The sequence below is a fragment of the Danio rerio genome, chromosome 20, assembly GCF_052040795.2.
Source record: "Danio rerio strain M-AB ecotype USA chromosome 20, GRCz13ab, whole genome shotgun sequence".
In the NCBI taxonomy this organism is placed as follows: Eukaryota; Metazoa; Chordata; class Actinopteri; order Cypriniformes; family Danionidae; genus Danio; species Danio rerio.
The window spans coordinates 59,005,636-59,030,731 of NC_141040.1; the positions used below are offsets into that span (position 1 = coordinate 59,005,636).

General features: G+C 38.9%; 1 protein-coding gene across 1 annotated transcript; it reads left to right on the forward strand.

The window, feature by feature from the left end:
- The first annotated feature begins 460 nt into the window (after positions 1-460).
- On the forward strand, positions 461-24,215 carry LOC100334245 (E3 ubiquitin-protein ligase pellino homolog 2). The gene is made up of 6 exons (XM_087298888.1): positions 461-725; positions 9,122-9,251; positions 9,340-9,441; positions 15,193-15,390; positions 17,985-18,170; positions 23,289-24,215. The coding sequence occupies exons 1-6, from the start codon at positions 652-654 to the stop codon at positions 23,886-23,888; spliced, it is 1,290 nt and encodes a 429-aa protein (XP_087155014.1). The 5' UTR covers positions 461-651; the 3' UTR covers positions 23,889-24,215.
- The last annotated feature ends 881 nt before the right edge of the window (positions 24,216-25,096 follow it).

A 25,096-nucleotide genomic window follows, 5' to 3' on the forward strand; every position in this document is an offset into this window, starting at 1 on the left:
TTGACTTTACCAATAATGTGCGCTCGCTAAATAAACCTAACTTAATGCGGACTTTATGATGTATATTTATAACTTGAGGCATTTAAATTGTTTGTATGCTGTTGAAACGCTCCATAATATTCCTCCAGCGTGCTCTTTCATGATCCATATCTTCATGATGTTAGACTTCAACATCAGACTCAGTTTTACTCTCTTTCTCACTGACGTAATGCTCAAAGGCAATCCTGCGCACGGGAATGTGCTCTACGCGGAGGGGTGCGCGCACGTATGGAGAGTCAGGAATTAAAACACACAAGGCCTATTTTAAATCGTGACTGACAGTTACATAAAACATACACATAACAACACATAAATCAATACTAGACAGTAACACCAGACAAAGAAACGCGCTGTTTTAATGTCCGGGTAGTTACCGGACTCCCCCGCCGCGCACATAGACTCTTCCACTCCGCCGCGAGCTGTTCTTTCATCCGCCAGCGCTCGGTTTGTGGAGCAGATGAACGGATTCGGTCCGGTTTTGTCGCTTGAGTCCCGCGGAGAGCCATGCGCTCGAGACGGCCAGACTGACGAGATTCACCCGCGTTAAAGCCCTCGCTCCTGCTCAGCGCTCGCCGTGTTTAGAGACTCCACAGCGGCGGTGTTTCCAGTCCCATGTTGCAGCCGAACCAGCACGAACATGCCCGCTGTAAAGATCCGGTGAAATACGGAGAACTGGTGATCCTCGGGTGAGTGAACGGGTTTTACTACACGCTTACTTTTACTGACGAGCTTTTACTACAGGCTTACTTCTACCGACGAGCTTTTACTACAGGCTTACTTTTACTGACGAGCTTTTACTATATATTAACCGTCAATCCGCGCGTCACGACGACCGTTTTTAACGGCTCACAGTTGAATGAATGAGCGGGCGCGTTCACGTGACGCCGATATGACCTGTAATGCCGATTATTCGGTTAATAAAACACTGCTGTGGTGCTGTATGTGCTTTATTTTACTGTCATTAACATCACCAGCGGCTCCATTAGTCATCCTGCTGCTGCTTAACCACCTCTGAAAGGAGGACAGTGGGAGTGAACCTGTCAATGAAGTTATTATTAACTAGTAGTCCACCGATATTTACAGAATGACGCGGCCGATGTGTGCTTCCGGTCGGAGACCAGCTTGAATGTTTTATATTTTGAGAGCTTTCATTAATTATGAACAAGGAAACACTGATGAAAAGCAAACATGTGCAGCGAGTTAAGCAGATAATCTCAGAAATGGAGGCTTTCCATTTAGAAGATCAACAGGAACTAAAGATGTCGGTCAACAATAGTCATAGCTGGATTATTATAGGACTTTATCTGTTGTTGTTCATGATGAATCAGCCAATCAGATGCTGATGTTGCCTATAGAGCAAATCAGTGCGGACACTTTTTGTGTAAGTCTTTATATTTTCCCAAAGGGATTTTTAAAAGGTCTTGGTTAACATAAGGGAGAATGTACATCCAGCCAGTTGTTATTGATAAACGGAGGAGTTTACGGACTGATTTTGCAGAAGCTGTTTAATCTGCAATAACAACCGGCTGGGTGTACATTATTCTGATTATTACACAGCTACTTGCAGCACAATGACATAGTTTGGTGTAATTTAATTTACAAATCACTTGTAAAAACAGCGGATGTCTGACCAAAGCGCTGTACATAAACAGTTAATAATAATAATAATAATAATAATAATAATAATAATAAAATGTCCAGAGAATAAAAATAGCCTCTTAATGTAGCATGGGCAGACAGTTAAAACAGATTGGGTCCAATATTGTGTAACAGTGGTTTGTTCTGTATAGACAAACGAAACAAATATTGCTTGGGCGCTAATAATATTGACCTCTAAAGGGTTTTAATAAATGGTTTTATTCCAGCCTAATGTTTTATTTCTGGGGTAATAGGAATTTCTCCAGAAGAAAAATATTATTGTCAATTCTGTGAACATTTCCTGACTCTATTAAACATCAATTGAGCAATATTTTATGAAGAATACATATTTTGCTGGAGGGTGAATCATTTTGACTTCAGCTGTATTTAATATGAATACCACATAGAGTAGTAAACTGCTTCTGATGGAGACACATTGTTAACAGTATATCTTGTTTTGTTTTTGTTTTTGATGATTGAGATGCAGATATGAGGCCAGCGCTGATCACTTCACCATGGTCAAATATTCGTCTTGGCTTTTATATCAGGCTATCAGTGTTATTAACAGTGCTCATATTATAGCTGTGCAGCTGTGAGCGCGTGACATAATCGCACTCAGGAAATGAGAGCGTAAAATGTTTCCACCCACGTGTGTGTGTGTGTGTTTGGTATCAGGAAATGCTTCTGCAGAGGCAGGATCTCCTCTAATGTCCACACATTGCATCAGATGCTAGGAGGACAAAAACACACAGGTTACACACGTTAAATGCATAAAATTTAAATGCATGATCCAAAAAAATTATAAACCATAAAATCAACGAGTTACAAAATTCGTGTTGCTCTGGCGTGTGTGTACAAAAAAAAGTTATTATTGTAAATCATTGTTTATTAATATAATTTAATAATCCCTGAGAACATTTGCAAGTGAAGTACACTTTAAAAAATACCTGTTAATGATAAACAGTTTCTGTTTTTTGTGTGTTTTATGTTTATTTGTAGTGGTGAATTGCATTATGGGATGTTAATCTCTGCTCTGTTGACTTTTGATATTGATAATTCAACTCTACAGTTTAACAAAGTGACTTTTATTGACATTTTAGTGATGAAATAATATAATATTTCCCAGAGATGGGTTGCAGCTGAAAGGGCATCCGCTGCGTAAAAACATATGCTGGATAAGTTGGCGGTTAATTCCTCTGTGGTGACCCCAGATTAGTAAAGGGACTAAGCCGAAAAGAAAATGCATAATTTAATTGAATAACATAATAATTAATATCTGGAGAAAATGTGCTGTCAGCCTATTACAAGGTTTCTGTAGTATTATATGCAACACTAACCAGGGTTTAACACCACAGATTTTTTCTATAGGCCTGATCATTTTTTTAATAAATGTTGTGCAAACAAAAATAGCAGTATGGAGTGCAGGTATTTTATTGCAAAACAAAAGGTGGCTGACCTGCCAAACTGTGCAAAATGTTATTGTGTTGTAATTGTGTAAATGTCTGCTTCCAAGACGTTAGAAACGGACGTTTTTTTTTTTCGTCTCATAATTTGATGTTGCTGCCATGTTGCCGTCTCTTTGCTTTACTGGTTGTTACCAGGTTACAGAAAAAATAAACATCCAATCAGATAAGAGGAACCGAAATGCAATATGGTGTTTATGACATCACTAAGAAGATAGCATTCAAAAGCTTGAAAACACAAGTTGTTACTTGATTTTTATTTGCACACAATTGACAAATAGTCACAGGCTAATTAAACTTCCAAAGTTAAACCAATCAGGCCAGTAGCGATCCTGTCTACTATCCCAAGCGTGACCCTGGGCCATTGGGCAGTCCTTATCAGTGTTTTCTCTAGGATGTTTTCCCGCTGTGGTGGCAGACCTTTCACGCAAATCTACCAACTACTTCTGGTGTTATTTCAATGACAAATGGAGAAATGTCGTGAGTGCGGTATCACAAGTCGAGATCTCATTTATGTAATACAAGCAAGCCAATCTCTTTGCTAGCGCGCCAATTTCCTCTGCTCGTGCACAAAACTTCTTGCACGCCCTCAAATATACGCTGCTCAAGCGCAGATCTTCTTGTGTGCTCTCAAATAAACGCTGCTGAAATACGATTTAGCATGTTCTTGTAGCGAGAACGTCTCCAACATTTATTAGATTTGCTGGGAATATTTATGAATGTCTCCAATAGACCTGCAGAGCGGCATTAATTCGTCCTGAAGTAAAGTGAAACAGCAATAAACTCCAGCAAGATAAAGTCATTATGCAGAACCACAGACCTTTATCTATGAATAAAGTATAATTATGGAAACTGTGTTCACCATAACTGAAAGCGTTGTGATGTTTGCTGGCCTCACACATCACACACCTGTCAGTCAGTCAGCACGTCACCAAAGAGTTAAACAAACAGCGCACAGCACTACTACGGTTACAGAACGCGCTGTTATAATTTACTTACCTTTTAATGCGTTTTGATGCAGTTATAACCCGAATAAAATATTAAAAAAAACAACAATGGCTGAATGTTTTGATTGAGAAGCTGTAATGTAGCCACGATGGGATAAATGTTGGTGTGGCGCCCTGCCATGAGAGAATGAATGTAGCGGAAAACATGCTTATTGTTGATCCCTGCCAACACCGACAGTATAGCACTGCATACTGTTACACATGCTCAGAAAAGCCACAACCCAAAAATTATTGCAAGAAATATCCCATAATGCAATTCAAATGCATAAATAAACAGGCAAAAATAAAAACATGAATACACAAAATATGGTAATATTAACTGCTAATTTACAGATATTTTTTTTACAATGGAGAAGTGTATGATTACTATTATTACTAATACATTATTCACAATAATAAAAAAAAAATTAATTTCAAAGGTTGTGTCTACATCTGTGATTTCTGTGCACGCTCAAATATGAGCCGCCTAATTGTATATGCATAAATCATAATAAAAGCTCACCGAGATGAAACAGAGGCCGCACATAATTCAGTGTTCATGCATTTGTTATTTTATTAGCAGAGTATTCAGTGTCCGGGTCACATTCAGTCAGTGTTTGGTCTGAAATGCAAATGTAAGCATGTTTTAACCCAGGAGTTGCAGGTACATTTTCTGTCAGCTTTGCAGGAATGCATTATGAAGATTTGGCAAAGTTATATTTATTTTTAACAACACTATGAAAGGGAATAGTATGCATGATAAGACATGCAGGGGCTCTACAATGAAGCTGAAATGCCTGGTTTTAGAGCACAATAATTCATTAATACCTGTTTTTGTGACCAATACAGCATCAGTTGGTCTTGGGAATGACAGACAGCAGTCCTGCACAGTGGTCAGCGTGATTGTGAGCCATTCCTTTTCAGAATAGTGTTCAGGTCATTACTGATGCTGCTGGAGGAAAACCTGTCCTGACTCACTCCTCCAAAACACCCCAAAGGGCTCAATAATGATTTGATCAGGGTACTGTGCAGGCCATGGGGGATGTTCAACTTCACTGTTCATCAGACCACTCTGTCTCCAGTCCTGCTGTGTGTATTGCTGCATTATCATCTTGATACACACCACCGCCTCCAGGGCGGTGACCCATTGGGTCACATGCTCCTCCAGAATAGTTGGGTAGTTCTTGGCAGTGACCCAGCTTCTATCTAGCACTAGTATTGGGCCGAGGTAATGCCAGCCTGTTATATTTCAGCCCAAATGATGCTTGACTCTGGGCATCAGCAGTCTGGGTGGGACACTTCTTTGGGGCTTCTCCACACCATAACTCTCCCCGATGTGGAAAAGACACATCTGTGTGTATATGTGTAAGAGTGTATGCACATTTGTGTGTGTGTTTGTGTAAGTGGATGCATGTGTATATGTGTTTGAGTGTGTGCATGTAAATTGTGTGTGTGTGTGCATGTATTTATGTGTATATACATATATATGTGTGTGTGTGCGAGCATCTGCGTGTTTATGTGTGTGCAAATATTTGCCTGTGTTTGAGTGTGTATGTGCATGTGTGTGTCTATGTTTTTGAGTGTGAGTGTATGTGCAGTGTGTGTGTGTATAATGTGGTTGTGTGCTCCTGCTCACTCACTCTCTGCTGTCTCAGTGTGCAGTGCTGAAGTGGCAGTTTGACCGCTGTGGACACAGTCGATGCGTTTGCAGCATTTCTCTGCCTGTCACTGTTCTGCTGCTGTACGCTCCGGCTTGTCTTACAGCAGAATCAGTCTGAAACATGAATATTCACCCATTCCTATGGCCCGCTTTATATAAATGAGTGTCAGTATTACATGCTGATAGTGCAGCTGCATCTGCCTCGTGCCGCTGAAACACAACACTGAACAAAAGCCTCTTTCTCACACACACAGACGGAGCTTCTGTCAGACTCTGCCGACTCCTGGACTTATTATGGACGTCACATGCATGCGATTTCCTACCAATATCCTCAAATCTCCTCACTAAAGCCCGGAGTTTTCAGCTGTTCTAGTCTTAATCATTGGCTCTGACAGGTGGAGTCTGTGCTCTGCTCTTAATCTGCTTTATTGGAGTAAATCTATTTACTCTCATTCAGATCATTTGTCTTTAATTCAGTCTCATGCTGTTGTTTTCGTGGACAGAAAATGTTGTCAATTTGGACATTTTTTCAGGCTAATTAAATGTGTATCTTTAATGTAATTTAAGTTGTTTTGGATTTTTTTAAGTGCATAAATTAAATACATTTTTTGAGCTCTAAAAAGCACTATTAGCATAGTTTTGAGATGTCTACGACTCCGCCAATAACTTGAGGGAGGGATTTGCAGTTTGGTATATTCAATTAGGAATGCTGCCCTATAGAGAGCTGATGATATGGTATTTTAAAGTGTGCTAGTATTGTGTTACCACAGGTTAAAATGCAATTTGCAATGATTTCAGTAGGGTTTGTGAATCAAGTCTGTGCTTAAGGTCAGTAAACCACTTCCCTCTGATTTCTGATGCTCTGATATTCATGAAAACAACACTCTTGTTTGTGTGATATTGCTGAGCATAATCATATCCTTCAAACATAAAACCCAAACTCATACAGTGATATTTAAGCTGTCATCATTGGAGCTGTGGCAATACATCGATGGATAATTTCTTTGAATTTTAGGAGAAATGGTGGTTCTCTCTGAATTCTCAGCTTAATATTTACAGGAAATGGGGGTCTAGGCTAGTGTTTAACAGCAGATTTTATGCAAAATAGCGAAGTGCACAGATTGTGTTTGTAACAATAATTACACATTTAAAAATAAGTAGAATGAATTTTCATGGCGACTTCAAGATTGTTCTTGTACATCCACCTGAAATAAGAAAAAAATTTAAATGCAGTGTATGATGTTTTTTTGGGAAACGATTGAATTGTTGGAGGATGAGTGTTCAGCAAATGGATGAAGGCAGAGCAGAAATGAGACATGCAATGATAGCTCCGCCCTAAATGACTGACAGCCCCGCCTAAAAGGACTGATAACCCCGCTGTAAAGGGCTTATAGCTCTGCATGAATTACTGGTGGCCCCACCCTAAAGGACTGATAACCTCCCTCTAAAAGCATGATAACTCCACCCTAAAGGACTGATAGCCTCGCCCTCATTGAAAGATAGCTATGACCCTAAAGGTCTAATAACCCCACCCTGAAGACTTTTAATGTGACCAGGAAGTGAAGAAAAGATATGTTGAGGAGCTGGGACGGTTATAGTTTTTAATTAAAGCTAGTGTTTAACAACAGACAGCACTGTAGGCTAGTTTTCACCACTCTAATCTAGTTTTTAACAACAGACCGCATTCTAGGCTAGCTTTTGGTGCTCTAGGCTAGTTTTGCACAGCAGACGGCTCTCTAGGCTACTTTTTGGCAGTCTAGGCTAGTTTTAACAGCAGACGGCACTCTAGGATAGTTTTGATGCTCTAGACCAGGGATTTCCAAACTCGGTCCTGGAGGGCTAGTGTCCTGCAAATTTTAGCTCCAGCTTCCCTCAACAGACCTGCAAGGATGTTTCTAGAAAGCCTACTAAGAGCTTGATTAGCTAGCCCAGTTGTGTCTGATTGGGGTTGGACCTAAACTTTGCAGGACACCGGCCCTCCAGGATTGAGTTTGGGCACCCCTTCTCTAGACTACTTTTGAACAGCAGACAGCACTCTAGTCTATTTTATGCCGCTCTGGGCTACTTTTGAACAGCAGATGGCGCTCTAGGTATGTTTTTTTGTCACCCTAGGCAAGTTTTCAACAGCAAGTGCTCTGGGCTAGTTTTTGGCTCTTTAGACTAGTATTTACCAACAGATGGCGCTCTAGGCTAGTTTATTGGCACTTTAGACTAGTTTTAAATAGCAGATGGTGCTCTAGGCTAGTCTTTGGTACTTTAGGCTAGTTTTAAACAGCAGTTGGTGTTCTAGGCTAGTTTTTTGGCACTCTAGGCTACTTTTAATCAGCAGATGGCACTGAGCTAGTTTTAAACAGCAGATGGCGCTCTGGGCTACTTTTAATCAGCAGTTGGCACTCTGGGCTAGTTTTAAACAGCAGATGGCGCTCTGGGCTAGTTTTTGGCACTCTAGGCTAGTGTTTACCAACAGATGGTGCTCTAGGCTAGTTTTTTGGCACTCTAAGCTACTTAATCTGCAGATTGCACTCTGAGCTAGTTTTAAACCGCAGATGGCACTCTGGGCTAGTTTTAAGCAGCAAATGGCGGTCTAGGCTAGTTTTTTTCTACTCTAGGCTAGTTTTAAACCGCAGATGGCGCTTTAGGCTATTTTTTTGGCACTGTAGGCTACTTTTTTGCCACTCTAGGTTACTTTTGAACAGCAGATGGCGCTCTAGGCTAGTTTTTGTCACTCTAGGCTACTTTTGAACAGCAGATGGCGCTCTAGGCTAGTTTTTGTCACTCTAGGCTAATTTTAAACAGCAGATGTTGCTCTAGGCCAGTTTTTGACATTGTAGGCTAGTTTTAAGCTGCATGTGGCACTCTAGGCTAGTCTAGAGCTAGTTTTGAACAGCAGATGGCGCTCTAGGCTAGTTTTTGTCACTCTAGGCTACTTTTGAACAGCAGATGGCGCTCTAGGCTAGTTTTTGTCACTCTAGGCTAATTTTAAACAGCAGATGTTGCTCTAGGCCAGTTTTTACATTGTAGGCTAGTCTTAAGCTGCAGATGGCACTCTAGGCTAGTCTAGAGCTAGTTTTGAATAGCAGATGGCGTAATAGGTGAGTTTTTAACCACTCAAATCCTCATGAACAAAAACGTTTGTGCTTTTGGCTGAATCATGTACTGTAAGTGTAAATGAATGTAAATGCTGCTGGTTTAGTCTGAGTGTGTGTTGTATTCTGCAGGTAACTCTTCCAGCATAATCTGAGTGTGTGTGTGTGTGTGTGTGTGTGTGTGTGTGTGTGTGTGTGTGTGTGTGTGTGTGTGTGTGTGTGTGTGTGTGTGTGTGTTGTCTTCTGCAGGTATAATGGCTCTCTGCCGGGCGGAGACCGTGGCCGCAAGAGGAGCCGCTTTGCTCTTTACAGGAGGGCGAAAGCTAACGGAGTCAAGCCGAGCGCGGTGCACATCCTCAGCAGCCCACACGACAGCAAGGTGAGTGTGTTTTCAGATAAGCACACACTGCGGAAGCGCTAGCACTAGCATTGAGGGATGCTCATATGCAGTTGACCTTTGGTTGCAGGCGGTGAACAGCAGGGGGCAGCACAGCATCTCCTTCACCCTCTCCAGGAACCAGACGGTGGTGGTGGAGTATTGCCATGACAATGACACCGACATGTTCCAGGTCAGGCTGCACTGCAACCAAACCACTAATGCTAATGTCAAATACTATTAACGGAAATAAAAAAAGAGATGGAAAAAAAGTTGCCAAAAGTAGGCATCGCTTATTTCAGTGGTTCCCAACCTTTTTCTTTGGGGCCCCCCCCATGAACATATACAAACATTGGAGCCCCCCCACCATATAAATACACACGCACACACACACACATATGTACTGTGTGTATATATATATATATATATATATATATATATATATATATATATATATATATATATATATATATATATATATATGTGTGTGTGTGTGTGTGTGTGTGTGTGTGTGTGTGTGTGTGTTTGTGTAATATTAATATATAGTAATATGTATAGAAAATATTAATTAATCAGTTTTAACTTGTCTTGGCCTTCAATAAAACTAAAATCTAGGTAGGTTTTGTCATACTGTCTAATCTTTTTCTTCGCCTCTGAAGAATCACTGCATTTACGTTTGTCTGCCATTTTTGTTTTGATTTTGCCTTTACGACACGTTGACAAGCAGATTGCGCGAGTGAGCAAAATTTAAATAATTATTTAAAGTTATTTATTTTAATTATTTTCACTATTATGTTGGAATTTTAAGTATGTGTTTAGATTTTTTTTTTGGTACTTAAAAATACATATATAATAGTAGGGCTACTCGATTTTGGGAAAAATCATAATCACGATTATTTTGGTCATAATTGTAATCACAATTATTCAAAACCATTGCCAGTTAAAGTCAAAATTATTAGCGCTTCTGAGATTTTTTTTTTTTTTTTTATAAATATTTCCCAAATTATGCTTAACAGAGCAAGGAATTTTAACAGTATTTCCTATAATATTTTTTCTTCTATTTGTTTTATTTTAGCTTGAATAAAGAAAGGTTTAAATATTTTGAAACCAATTTAAGGTCAATATTATTAGCCCCCTTAAGCAATATATATTTTTGATTGTCTGCAGAATAAACTACCGTTATAATGACTTGCCTTATTACTCTAATTAAGCCTTTGAACTGCACTTTAATCTGAATGCTTGTATTTTGAAAAATATCTAGTAAAATATTATGTGCTGTCATTATAGCAAAGACAAAAAGAAATCTCAGTAATTAGAAATGAGATATCAAAACTATTATGTTCAGAAATAAGTTAATAAAATATTCTTTCCATGAAACAGAAATTGGGCAGGAAAAGGTTTGCTAATATTCAAGAGGGCTAATAATTCTGACTTCAACTGTATACATACAGTTATTTTCCACCCTGCAAAGGAAAGAGAAATAAATACAATAGAATAAAATAAAAATATGAAACAAACTGTGCTTTAAGCATCTTCACTGTAACAAAAACACTTTAGCTACAGCAGTCCTTCAGTCAAGACCAGCGAGGGTTTTCTTGTTATGTTTTTTTTAATAATGATAAAAACAGGCGGCAGAAGGATTATAGCGCGCTGTATCTTTAATGGTTTCTCTTTCACGTCTTTTGATCCTCAACTCGTTTGTTTATTACACAAATGAGGGTTAATGTTAATAATCACTAAACACCGCGTTTTGACACCTATTTGACCATTAAATCGCTCACGTTAAGATGACTTTAGATGTCTGCGCTCCTCTGCTCAGTGTGTGAATGAGAGTGAATGACCGGCCGCATGCTTCTGACTGCGTGATCGTGCTGCGCACACACATAAGCTCTTTCGCGCTTTTAAGAGCAACACGTGTACAACTTGAACGTGGCAAAATATGATGCAATAACCATTTATCTCGATTAATGCTTTTTTATAATCCTTTGAAACCGAAATCTAAATCGGATTTTCGATTAATTGCAAAGTCCTTTATAATAGTGGAGCATTTTTATGCCTTTTTCTACCTCAATACTTATCCTCTCCCGCGCCCCCCCTGTGAACTCTGGCGCCCCCCTTAGGGGGGCGCGGACCCCAGGTTGGGAACCACTGGCTTATTTTATTACGAAATTACCATTAAATGTAATAAATCTGTCCATAAAATAAAAAATATTAAAATTATATTAAGTTTTTAATTGATAAGTATGTTAATTAAGCTAATTATCAACGTACAGAATAACTATTACAATATATATCAAAATTTTCATTTAAACAGTTTATTAATCATTTGATTGCTCGTTATGAATGATCTTCACCACCAACTATTCTTAAATAACTGCTTTGTAAATAATGCAGTGATTAATTTAGAGATGAAAAATCAATTATTAGTGAAGTATGTACGAAGTCATTAAGCACATTATGTGTGCATTTACAAGTCAAGCATACAGCATCTGTAGCTGTATTTATACTGCTTACTAATGTAAACTAATGTCAAGATTACGCTTAAATGATTAAATAATTATGTTCTAATGCTTAATAAATGATTCATAGTGTGCAGTTATTATAAAGTGTTAACATTTAATCTTCATTTTTCATTGTGTGCTGTTCCTAAAGCTTAAACAGAATCTCACTGTCCTAAATCATGAGTTCTTGATAAAAGTTAATGCATTTTTTCTAAAAGCATCTGTCAAACACATGTAAATACAGTGTTCAGCATAAACGAGTTCACCCTCACTGATCTCTCTTTACATTCACATTTTCTCCAGGATGCTTTACAGTAATATATGTGTGCAGATCAGTACAAAAGACAAAACTGATCAACTAGTCTAACAAAAACACGGAAGATCACAGTCCAAACATTGTACACAGACATTAGCATGAAGGGGGAAAATCTGAAATAAAATTTGATTAAACAGGAAAGGTCAAGACAAACAACTATAGTGATAATTATTAATAGTAAAATACATTTTTTTGTAATAACTGGTTTGCACCACCTGTACACATGTAAATGTATGATCTTTCTGTCCCTTAAGCTGTTCAGTGACCACACTCTTATTTTAATGGATAGAACTGTTAAATAAAAATGTTTTGATTTATTGCACCAAACATTGTCTATATTCACTGAGAAATGGATTAAATTTTGATTTTGAAAAGCAGATGAACTCGTTTATACTCAGCACTGCACCCTTAGAGGGCAACTGAGAAACTTGTATAACAAAATGCATATTTTATGGGTCCGTGCAGCTGGTCAGAGTGACCTGCTGAAATCACATTTATAATAGAAGCTTTAAACACTCATTGCACAAAACGCATGCTAATTATCTGAAATCATTTTAAAACTGCTATTAAAAATTGATCAGGATCAAATTAACAACTTTTTAAGATGAAATTATTTCTTTACTGCTTTTTATTATCATGTTTTAACTAAGGAAAAAAAGTCTTATTTTTCCCCCCTAACATTGCTCTAAAGACTAAACATTAGAACAATTAAAACCTTGGAATTTAGGTGAACTATCTCTAAATAGCTTTCTCCTTTCTAAGCAGTAGTTGCACATGCACAAAAGGGTAAGATTTCTAATGATCTAGAATTTCTTTATTGTTTGTTGTTGTTTTTTAACAAAATTAAAAAACGTGTAACATATAAGTAGATTTGAGTCATTTAAGGGCCATGTAACCCCCCTGTTTCAGCAGGGTGTTATTACACCTCTAGTTTAGAAAAAGTCAGGAAAGTGTGTTAGTCAAGCTCTGTCTGGGTGAGTGACGGGGAGGGCAAGAGGGAAGGTGCATAAAAATTTGCATAAAAATGGGAGTTTCCGTCTGGGCACACGCTGATTTACGCAGAGGCAAAACAAACACACAGACGCAGGGGTGAAAGACATTGACTGTGTTTAAATGGACATCAGTAATCCAATTGTTTGCCAAATTATTAAATGGTAGACTGGTACTGCAGTTCGGCACTTTCCCTATTCATTCAGGAGCATTTCCTGCATGCCTCATGACAAACCAGATATTTGATTGGAGGAGCTGGTGAAAGTGTATTATTGGAGTGTTAGATATCGCACGGTGAATGGGAGAAAAAAAACTCTCCACATTTCTCGGTAACTTAGATGCACTTGGTAGGTAGCGTCAAAAAGCCGTGTGTATAGACTATCCTGTCACAAAATACGGTGAAGATCCTCCACGACGGTAATATTTTGATTACAGTGTTTACACTTGGAGAGCTGCATTTACAACGGATCTTTGAGCCCATAATATTGTAGTGATCTTAACGTACTGTAAACTGAGTTACTCAGTCATTTAGACTAAGGTTTATCTTAAAACACTGAAAGAGTTCTGCTGACCATACCAACTTACTTTACCTCTGAATAAAGAAACAAAGACACTGATCACACACTGACCAAACCTGTAGAGACTGGACAATCAACACCAACTGGAACCACGTCTTTATTAAGAGGAGACGAACGGCAAATCCGGATTTCACTATTTCCAGATGTGAAAAGCTCTAAAACATGTTCCTTACAAACGTATTCCTGTCGCATGTTAGCAGATCACTGTAATCCACACGTGAGTCCAGCTGCGCTCTCATCACGAGAAATGAAAACAAAACCTTTGTTGCAGCACATTTATAAACACTCTGACGACCCGTGTGTCGAATAATTCTTCTTCTTTCACTTGTTTTGGCAACACAACGTGGCATCTATCTGCCGTCTGAACACTGTAACGGGTAAAAACAGTCTTCAAAGCGATCATTCATATTAATGAAGCTGCAAATCATTCACAATAGAGTGCTCTAAATGGTTTGCACCAAGACTTTCTCATAAATTAATGCTGGACACTCAAACGCGTCACGATGCACTCGCAGGTACAGACATCCACTCTCCACACTGGAAAACACGCAAGTATCTAATCGACATGACGCAGCTTAAATCGTTTTAAACCGGAAGAACGAATTTGCTGGAAATAACGCAAAAACAACCAATTTTCACTTTTTAGTGAGATATATGTGTCCTAATAGTGTTTATAGCACCATGAAACATATATATGACTGTCAACAGCTCAAAATGTGTTCTGTTGTTTCGTGACCCTTTAAACTCAAATATAATTTCAAGAATTGCCATATTAATTCAAAACCAACCATATTGATTTTCACATTGCTAGTTTTCTGGTGAAAAAAAGTTTTGCCCTTCTAATCTTTAACTATAATATGAAAATCCTGTTTGTTTTCAGTTAAATTGTCATATTAGATCTGTCTGAGGTATTGGGTGTGGCTAACATACTTAACCACGCCCCCCCCCCCTGCTGTCAGTTTTGACAACAAACAATAATGGTGATGAGGAAGATTCTGTTAGGTTGTAATAACTCTCCCCAAACTCTTTTCCATATCTTTCTGAATGACACGCCTACTCAACTACATTCAATCAGCTCACAGTAAAAAAACAAGCCACGCCTACTGTTTACTCATTTAATATTCCATTTCTCTAAAAACTACTTCACAATATGTAAAGAAAATGGTCACAGCTTTCAGTTCATGTGTACTTTTAAATTTCCTTAACTACAATGTACTTCCATAAAATAAGTACAGTGTACTTACTGTGTTGGGGATAGGTTTGGTTGTAGGGTGGGTGAAGGTGTAAGTGATGGTGAACAGTGTAAATAATAAATACACATACACAATTTAATTAAAGCTGTCCATGCAGATCATTTTAATAGACATGTATGTACATAATAAGTGCTTTGTGCCAAGTTTTTGTGTTTTTTTGTGTATACTATTTGTGTTATTTTAAATTAAATAGAAGTACATAGTAATTAGGGCTACTTAATATAAAGTGAGACAGAAAATTCTTGCAATCTTCGTAACTTATTTCTAAAGGAGATTGTTTGGTGAATCCTGGATGTTGTTATTTAGATCGGCCGGTCCACCGAGAGCCCCATAGACTTCGTGGTGACAGACACTCCAGGAGGATCCAAGGAGAGCGAAGACTCCTCATCGGCTCCCAGCACCATCTCCCGCTTCGCCTGCAGGGTCGTCTGCGAACGCAACCCGCCGTACACCGCTCGCATCTATGCTGCCGGCTTTGACTCCTCTAAAAACATCTTCCTGGGGGTGCGTATCTAAATACTAAAATGTTGCTTATTAACGGTAACTTTGCTATTAACAGTAACAGAGTTGACTTTTTTCCATCATGTTTGCTTTAGCTCCAGATGCTAACCTCACACCAGACTCCACATGGCAAGTCGAAAATGATGCATTTTGATCATATCATTGTTTTTATAAAGTGAATCGACTAAAATATACTAGTAACAGAGTTGCTTAATGCAATTTCATCAATCAGCACACAGCACAGTTTATCTGTAGCTGGTAACATACCAGAGACTGTGGGGGGCTGTATGTGTTCATATATGTTATTTATTTGTTTATATAATTGCAGACGTTACAGTAGGCTTTTTCACACTGTCATTGATCTGCAGTTTTAATCGTGTTCATAGAAAGGTTAGTTATGAACTAGGGATGCTCATTTCGGTTAATTTTGATAACCGACTACCACCGCGCATTAATCGGTTATTAACGGTTAACTGGTCAGATTACTATTAATTTTATATTAAACAAATTGACGTCTATTTTGTGTCCGACAAATTAAATATTGCATTTTTAAATACTGATTTATTTTTATATGCTAGCATATTAACAATAGAACATAACAACAGAGCATTTTCACGCACCTGCAGTGTTTAGCACAGAAGAGCAGAATAATCGAAATAAAATGAATAAAATAAATAGGACTGCCCTAAATTATTTTCCATTTAAATAATTAATTTATAATACAAATCGAAAACACTGACTGATTATTTTTAATAACCGGCATAGGCTGTTTTTTTCCAATCATATTTTTGTCTTCCGTCAAATAAAATAGCAGACTTCTTCAAATCGCTCGCTCCACGGAAAATATGCCTTTATTTAATGCCCCGCTGTTATTATTATAATCACAAAACCTTTTTACATTTTTAATAGAAATCATTATTTTAAAGAATATGTCCTGGTTTCCTTTCTCTCCCTCGCGGATCAAGTGCGCGCTGCGTAATGAAAAAACAAAAACAACACGCGCATATGTTGACTTTTTGTAAACAGTTTTGTTGTTTAAATATGATATTGCATTAATGTGCATACATGCTTTATAAGCTGTAAAAGAAAAGGTAAAGCCTATTTGTTGCGTTTATGATGCAGGTCCAGGTCAACATCAGCGCTTTTTTTGGCATCAACACGTCTGTTTCAAGCAATATTCTTCTTCCATTTTGCTTCTTTGGCAAATGTTTCTGTAGGCACGGGTTATACGTTATCGTCCTGCAAGTTCAGTATGTCTTGCAGTTGAACAAGTGGCCGACCACAGCTAACGTACTTTTTTTCACTCCAAAAACGCGAGGCGCACCTCACTGCCTTTATGTTGACAAGGAAAAAAGAAGAGAAGAAGCGCGGTCCTCTTATGAAACGACTGAATCAGCTGGGTATTGATTGTGCAAAAGTGTTGCTGTATATGTTGATAAAATTGTAATATTTAATAATATTATGATATTCAAGATTTGTACATTCATACAGCTCTGGATAACTTAAAACAGCGATTAGACCTTCAGAGCGGTGTTAATGCGTCCTAAAGTAAAGCGAAACGGCTATAAACTCCAGCAAGATAGAGTGATTATATACAGAGTCATACTTTATCTTTAAATAAAGTATAACTATAGAAACTGTGTTCATCTTAACTGAAAGCTTCTGCGTGTTTGTTGGCCTCACGCATCGCGCACCTGTCAGTCAGCACGTAACCCCAAAGGATTAAACAATAGCGCACAGCACTATACGGTTAAAGAAAAGTTTGCGCTGTTATAATCCACTTACCTTTTAATACGTTTTAATGCGATTATAATCCGCTATTAAAAACAACAACAACAATGACTGAATGTTTTGAAAGGGTAATGTAGCCGTGGTGGGATGCATTTGGAAGAATGAATGAAGCGGAAACCAAGCTCTTAAAAGTTCTCTGTAGTTGTCTTGACAACACAAACTGCTGCTCTGGGATGAGCCGCGTGCAAAAGATGCCATTCTTAACGCAAAGGCGCATTCAATCGGCCCCTTATGCAGCCAAACTAAAATATATAAAATAATCATTTTAATCGTTTAACTGATAGCATTAATCTGTCACAAACGCATCCTTTCGGTTAACGGTTAATCGATTATTTTGAGCATCCCTATTATGAACAGTTATACAGTATTTATGTGTGTAAAGCATGTGTTTTGTGAGAAGTGCTGCTCATATGTTATGTGAACAACGCGTACAGCTTTACTGTAGACATATCCTTGAGCGAGAATGACGGCGACTGAAGCTTTCTTTCTTACATCACACTCACCAAAAGGGTACCAATGGTACCTGTTGGCAGTGGAAACACAAGCCTGATAAAGATGACCCGTCCCGTGCCCTAAAACAAATTTGTTTTTTATAACCAAAAATACAAATAATACAGAAAATGGATCATGCAGATGTTTATTTATTTGCATTTATCAAACTGACTTATAATTCTCGATGAGACTTTACATAACTTAAATGAGTTCAAGTGTGACAAATGTATTAAAATAAGTGACATGAAAACATTTGTTTGTCATATAAGTTTGGAAATGTATAATTAGACTTATGTAATGTAATGTGCATGCAGGAGAAAGCGACCAAATGGAAGAATCCGGATGGTCACATGGACGGCCTCACAACCAATGGGGTGCTGGTGATGCATCCGCTGGGCTTCCCGGAAGAGCCCAAGCAGGGTCTGTGGAGGGAGATCTCGGTGTGTGGAGACGTGTACGCCCTCAGAGAGACGCGCTCCGGCCCCATCCGTGGACAGCTGGTAAGTATCAGCCCTGCTCTCTTCATCTCTGTTTTAAAATGTGTATTTGGTTGTTCTGTGCGACTCGAGAGCACCCTCTGGCCTTCTGGAGTTTTACTGCTGATCACATCAATGTACTTTCCACACAAAATGTTTTTTTGTACTGTAAAACATCAGTCCTTTCACAGCATACACCTCTTTTACAATATCATGCCATCCATCTACCGATAGAGGATCTTCCATTTATTTTTATTCGTTCACAGAAATGTATTAAGGAGGTATTTAGCTTTTCTCTGGGTATTTTTGAAGAATAAATTCACAGGTACATAGTTTTAAAGTTACAATCCAGATTCAATCCTGTTATTGCATGCATCTCTATATTTAGATCTTGCCAATAGGTGTGAATGATATTACATCCCAAAAGATGTGAAAATATTCAGCCGTTACGTTTCTGCATTTTTCTCCAGCTTTCTGATTTCTAGTTTGAAAATATTATTTTATTTTCGGTGATGTGAAAAACTTCATTACATTTTTACAAATAAATTCTCTCCAGCTGAGTAAATATTTGATGTGATCTCATGTCATGTTGTACAGTTGCTGTATTGAGATGCCAGTATTGCAACGGGTCAAATGAGCACTGTATTTCTTCAAAAGCAGGTCGTGAAGACATTTTAATAAGCCTTGATCAAAAATAGTCATATCACACACACTAGTGCTGTACAATATATGGTTTCAGCATCAATATCACAGCGTGGTCATTCACTGTAGTCACATCGCAAGATCTGCAATGTTGAGCCCGCATTATAAATGAATCATTTCCAAGTGTTTCCTGAAGCCTGTGACTGTATGATGATTTCACAAGCCCTGTTATTAAACCATTTGTAACTTTTAATAATGATTAATTTTATTTAATAATTCATACAATTAAGACTATGCAGTATTATTCTACACTTGATTATTTATTTACTTTATACCTGATTTAGGGTTGGGTGAATAGGCAGAGTGATCTTTGGCGTTATTAAACTTAGTTGGTAAACAGGTGCACAACCAACAGCAACCAACCAAGAGGATCAGAGGTTTAGCTAAAATGACTAAGCACAAGCGTGAAAGAGAAAGACTGAAGCAGTGTACTGATGCTGTGACAAGTTACCTGATAGATTCTAAAGAGCAAAGAGTCGTTAAATGGAGAACAGATTCATTAAAGATCACCTTTAACAACTGTAGTGAGACGCCATCCAGCGGTACATCCTTGATGTGCACTGCTCTCTGTGGTTTAGGTCTCTATCACCTGCTGACTGCTGGAGCTCAGACGCATGCCTGTGTGTGTGTGTGTGTGTGTGGTCACATGATCTACATTTTCAGTGGTATAATGCTAGATGAAACGCCAGTGTGGACGTGGATAGTTTTAAAAATGGCATTTTAGAATGAAAACAAAGCTGTATCAGTGTAAACGGGGCCTGAGTGTGTGTTTTTCACGAGCGGGTTGCTACTGCGACAGGGGCGGTAGAGGATCGTGATGCCGGCTCAGCATCGTGATGTCTATCGGACATCAGCAATAGACGATGGCATCGTCTATTGGCCCAACCCTAACCTGAATACAGCTGGATTCCTGAGAATGCAATACAACACTGTTCATTTCATTTGTAGCTTTTTTTATTGATTTATCTGTGCTTGTAGATTGTCTACTATAGTTCATACAGATGCACTTCTTACTGAACCATCCCAATCTCTCTAAAATTATACGTTATTTCCAATTAGAGATATGGTGTAATTGTGTTCATATCGCAATTTCTATTGCAGAAAAACAAAATGTTGTTATGTTAGATTTTCCCAATATCGCACACCCCTGCTGGGTGTATTTTACTAGCTTTTTCTAATCTGATGGATCGTAACTGTGAAGTCAAGTCATATGTTGACCCCTTAAACACATCTGCACCACATTATGAAGCACAATCGCTCTTAATTACTTTGTAAAGCAACAAGGAGGTGCTGATGGGCCGCGCTTCAGCAGGAGCAGCTCTTAATGAGATTTACAGCAGCGGTGAAGCTCTCTGAATGATGGATAATCTGCAGCCGCCGCTGATTTATTCGGCTGTTTGTATCCAGTGTTTACTTTAGTGCAGGAGTCATTAGAGCGGTGGGTCTCTCTCTGAAAAGGAAATATTTAGAAGAAATTACTTTCCCTGAAATCAAACCAGTTTTTTTTCACTATATGATGCAGTTCTGTGACTGAACGTTCATTTATTACGCTTTATACAGACTGCCTGACTGACTTGTCTTTTCACAACTGTGGGTACCTACCAAACATTTTCCATTCATTTTCCTTAAACTGGAATGACATACAACAAATTAATTATTTACAGTAAACTTAATTCATTATTAATGCAAAGTAATGCGTGCTGATCGTTTGATTCTGTTAGTAATTGTTGCTTAACCTTTTGTTAATCTTTGTAAACCTTAACTGTCAACGTTTTTGCATCATTGTGTGCTTCAGCTGCAGATACGATCCTTAAACCAGACTCCACATGGCGAGTCAAAAACACTATTTTATCCATTTCTAATCATAATAGTGTTAATAACTCATCTCTACTAACTGATTTATTTTCTCTTTTCTCATGTTGACAGCACATAATATTAGACTAGATATTTTTCAAGACACTAGTGTTCAGCTTAAAGTGACATTTAAAGGCTTCACTAGGGTAATTAGGGTGGTTTTCAGTCACATGACCTGTGTGGAGTCCTGGTGGGCAAAAAAATAATGAGCCGTAATGGCGGCTACGCTGGAATCTCCATAAAGACGCAACAACAACCGCTCGTATTTCAATCTGTTTCAAGCTATAAATATTTGGATCACATATCAACAGAACAGAACCAAGATATGATCACAAACTGTAAGTTATGGGCACTTGCGATCCATATACTGCATCCACATCCATTTTTTAATTAATTTTAAACCATCATGTCACTGTCAGAGCTACAGTTCTCACATCTAACATTACCTTGTGGATGTTCCTCAGCGATTTAATCATTAGTGATGACGATATAGCACACAAGTGTCTGCTTTTATATTTGGTGTCAGTTTCTTGTGCTTGGATTAATATTTCCTGGTAGGAGAAATCTGTTATTCATTTCTGCTATTTATACTTTAACGTTGCATTTGTATCTGTACTTAAATTGCACTTGACCAGCAAGTTAGAATAAAAACTGTATAAAAAGCATACTAATACACTGACAGTAGGATCATAATGGGTCAGTGACGCTAACATTCAGCACAAACCTATAAATTTCCCTTTTATGGCTGTTCTTTCCCTGAGTGATTCTGCTGAAGCACAGCTCAGGTGCGTCTCCTTCTCAGTTAGTAACGCTGCATCTTATTATTGCACAATAATTATCCAGCTTTTGGCTAAAAGAAGAGAAATTACTCTGCCTGTGAGTTAGTGGACAGCAGGAGATTTTAGCCCCTTTCACACATACAGACCTTTCCGGAAAATTACCGGCAATTTTCCGGAAAGGTTGTATGTGTGAACAGGTCCTTTTTGAAAATACCGGTAAATTCGTTCTGGCTATTTTCCGGAAAGAGAAGTTGTAACATTACCGGCAATTTGCCGGAATGCTGCGCTGTGTGAATGCAGAAGGAAGATTCCCGTAATAAGCGCGTGCACGTCTAGAACTTGCTAACGTGAGACGTCTGCTTTAGCCAATCACAACAGTCAGACGCATTCACGTCTGCGCGGTTTATGAGAATAAAAGCCTTTTAATATTTTTCCAGACACATTCAGCTGCTAGAAGTTAGTCAGATCACGTTTATATGTTCTTCTTAATGCCAACCGTGTAAATAATCATCGATGAGATGCTTATGATAAGCCGTTGTTTGTTTACCTTCAAGCTTTGCGTGCGCCTGTGAAACACTCTGTGAGCGCCTGCACACGCACATATTATGAACATCTCGACATGCGAAAGTGATCCTGCGAAAGTTGTTCACAATATTGATCATCCACAGAGTCTGTAATTTAGTCAAATGTTTACAAACACAAGCGCAGCCGTTTAAAGCTCATTTGTGGTGAATGATGTCAGAATTTACCGGTATTTTGGAATGGATGTGTGAATGCTCTTTTCCGGAAAATTTCCGTAACGTCCTCGCCTGTGTGAACAGCGCTTTTTTCAATATACCGGTAAAGTCGTTCCGGAAATTTTCCAGATATTTACCGGTCTTACTGTGTGAAAGGGGCTAATGTTTTGCCCTCTGGGGGGCGTTCCCACAATGCTCTGACGTCACGTAAAAGCTATTAACTGAAGTTTATTCATAAACTAATTTCGAGAGGATCACGTGCTTATGATTGACACGGCTGGCCCCGAGTCAAGCTAATGTACGAACCACCAATCAGACTATTCCTAACCCAGTATAAATAACCAGACATCTTACCTTTAGTCATCTTCATCTTGAAGAATCCCCCCTTCCACTCCTTCTCCTCCTCTTTTCTCAAGGGCAGCACGGCGGCCTCACAGCAAAAAATGCCTCCGACTCGGGTATCCACCCAACCGGACAGCATTTTCGTGTGGAGTTCATGTTCTCCCCGTGCTTGCGTTGGTTTTCCCCGGGTCCTCCGGTTTCCTCCCACACTCCCAAAAACATGAGACTTAAGTAAATTGACTAAACCAAATTAGAACCAAACTCAATTCTGTCAGTAACACATCACCTTAGCAATCCTTACGCAGCAGGAGGAGGGGGGTTCTCGAGATCTACCCGAGGTCAAACTCCCCTCTCGCCCTGCAACGGGAGGGAGCTCCGGGCTCGAGGATCTTTTGAGTTCGGCGCTCTCTCCCGGGACAGCATGCCAAATTAGCTTATTACCAATCATCAGCTAAGTGTGAACTCTTGAATTCGGCAAGTCATTGTATAACAGTGGTATGTTCTGGAGACAATAGAAAAAAAACAATATTGCTTAAGAGGGCTGATAATATTGATCTTAAAATAGTTTAAAAATGGTTCTATTAAAATCTGCTTTTATTCTAGCCGAAATAAAACAAATAAGACTTTCTCCAGAAGAACAAACATTAGAGGAAACACTGTGAGAAATTCCTGAATGTGTTCAGCACCATTGTGAGTTCAGCTGTATGTGTATTTCTCTGTGTATTTAGGCTCAGGGTGAGAGCAGCGCTCTGCAGGACGGGTCTCTGGTGGATCTGTGTGGGGCGACGCTGCTGTGGCGAACAGCTGACGGGCTGCTGAAAGCGCCAACGCTGCGGCACCTGGACGCCCTGCGGCTGGAGCTGAACGCGGCGAGGCCTCAGTGTCCGGTGGGTTTGAGCACGCTGGCCTTTCCCAGCCTCCCGCGCAGCCACAGCCTGGAGGAGCGCCAGCCTTGGGCCTACCTGAGCTGCGGACACGTGCACGGCCGGCACGACTGGGGCCAGCGACCCGAGCGGCACAGAGAGCGCGAGGAGGGGTCCTGCGGCGGCACGGGTGGCCGCAGAGAGTGCCCGCTGTGCCGGACAGTCGGCCCCTATGTGCCGCTGTGGCTGGGCTGCGAGCCGGCGTTCTACATGGATGCTGGAGCTCCCACACACGCCTTCGCCTCCTGCGGACATGTGTGCTCCGAGAAGACGGTGCGGTACTGGGCGGAGACGCCACTGCCCCACGGCACACACGCCTTCAGGCCCACCTGCCCCTTCTGCTCCGCCCCGCTGGCGGGAACGCCCGGATATACACGCCTCATCTTCCAAGGGCCCATCGATTGATGAGGGGGCCACACGGGGAGACCAGAGGAGCCAGGAGTCTCTGTGTGAGTGTGTGTGCGTGCTTCTGTGTGCGTGTTGCTCCGCAAATTTGCCAATAATGCTGCTTTCAAGTCAGGAACAAAACTAGTGTTTTATATATACAGTGGTCAACATTTGGAGAGGAGCATTACCTTTGTCCTTTGTTTTGAAAAACTTGTTTGATTCACATTTAATGTTGACTTAGAGTTGAAGATTTTTATTATTTTCTTTAAATGTTTAACATATTTTCATAGTACTTTCAATTAGATTTCTTTTAGTTTGCTTGGGGAAAACATATCCTTTTAAAAATAATATATATATATATATATATATATATATATATATATATATATATATATATAATGAGAATAATATATATTATTTATATATATAAATAAATGAGCGCACCCCTTTTTGAAAATTAATATTTTCATCAATTTCTCAGTGAATATATTGATAATATTTTGATGCATTACACAGAGGTTTTTATTAAGCAGTTTTATTTATAGTTTGCTCACCGGACATCTTTAGGAATAGAAAGATAATATTTAAAAATTTATTATTAAAATTTATTGCAAAAAGAAAAAAGACTAAATTTAATATTTTTTCTGTTTCTCTATCTCTTTGTTCCTGTTTGTCTAAATTTTGTTTAATATTTTCGGTTTCTTCATCATTGGTGAAAACACTTGCTGTGCACACAGCCCATTACTATCAATTTACCATTTAAGAACATTTTGGCAAAATCTCTATTAATCATCACTTGGGAAATATTTTAAAGAGTTTAAATGTCACGAATAATTTACTCTTTAACCGTGTTTAATTATCACAACTTAAAAATGGAGAAACTGAAGGTATTTTATGAAAGCTTTTAAGACTGTAACAGCAACTTGTTTGACAATTACCTTTTTATTTTTATTACAATTCCAAGTTTGTGTCTGATAGTTAATGTGCTGTTTTATTTTTGGGCGGAGATGAGCTCTCTCACCCTAATGTTGACCTCCACCAAACCATGGTGTTTTAGCAATATTGATTAAGAGTTCATTTTGCCAAAAGATTGGTAGATTCATATTGCAACACTAAAACACTTAACAGGCCACACCTCTTTCATATATATGCTAAAGTAACTAGACACACCCCTTACAGCTGATTGGCTGGAAGTTTGTTACACTTTTTTCAGAAAAATATTGCTT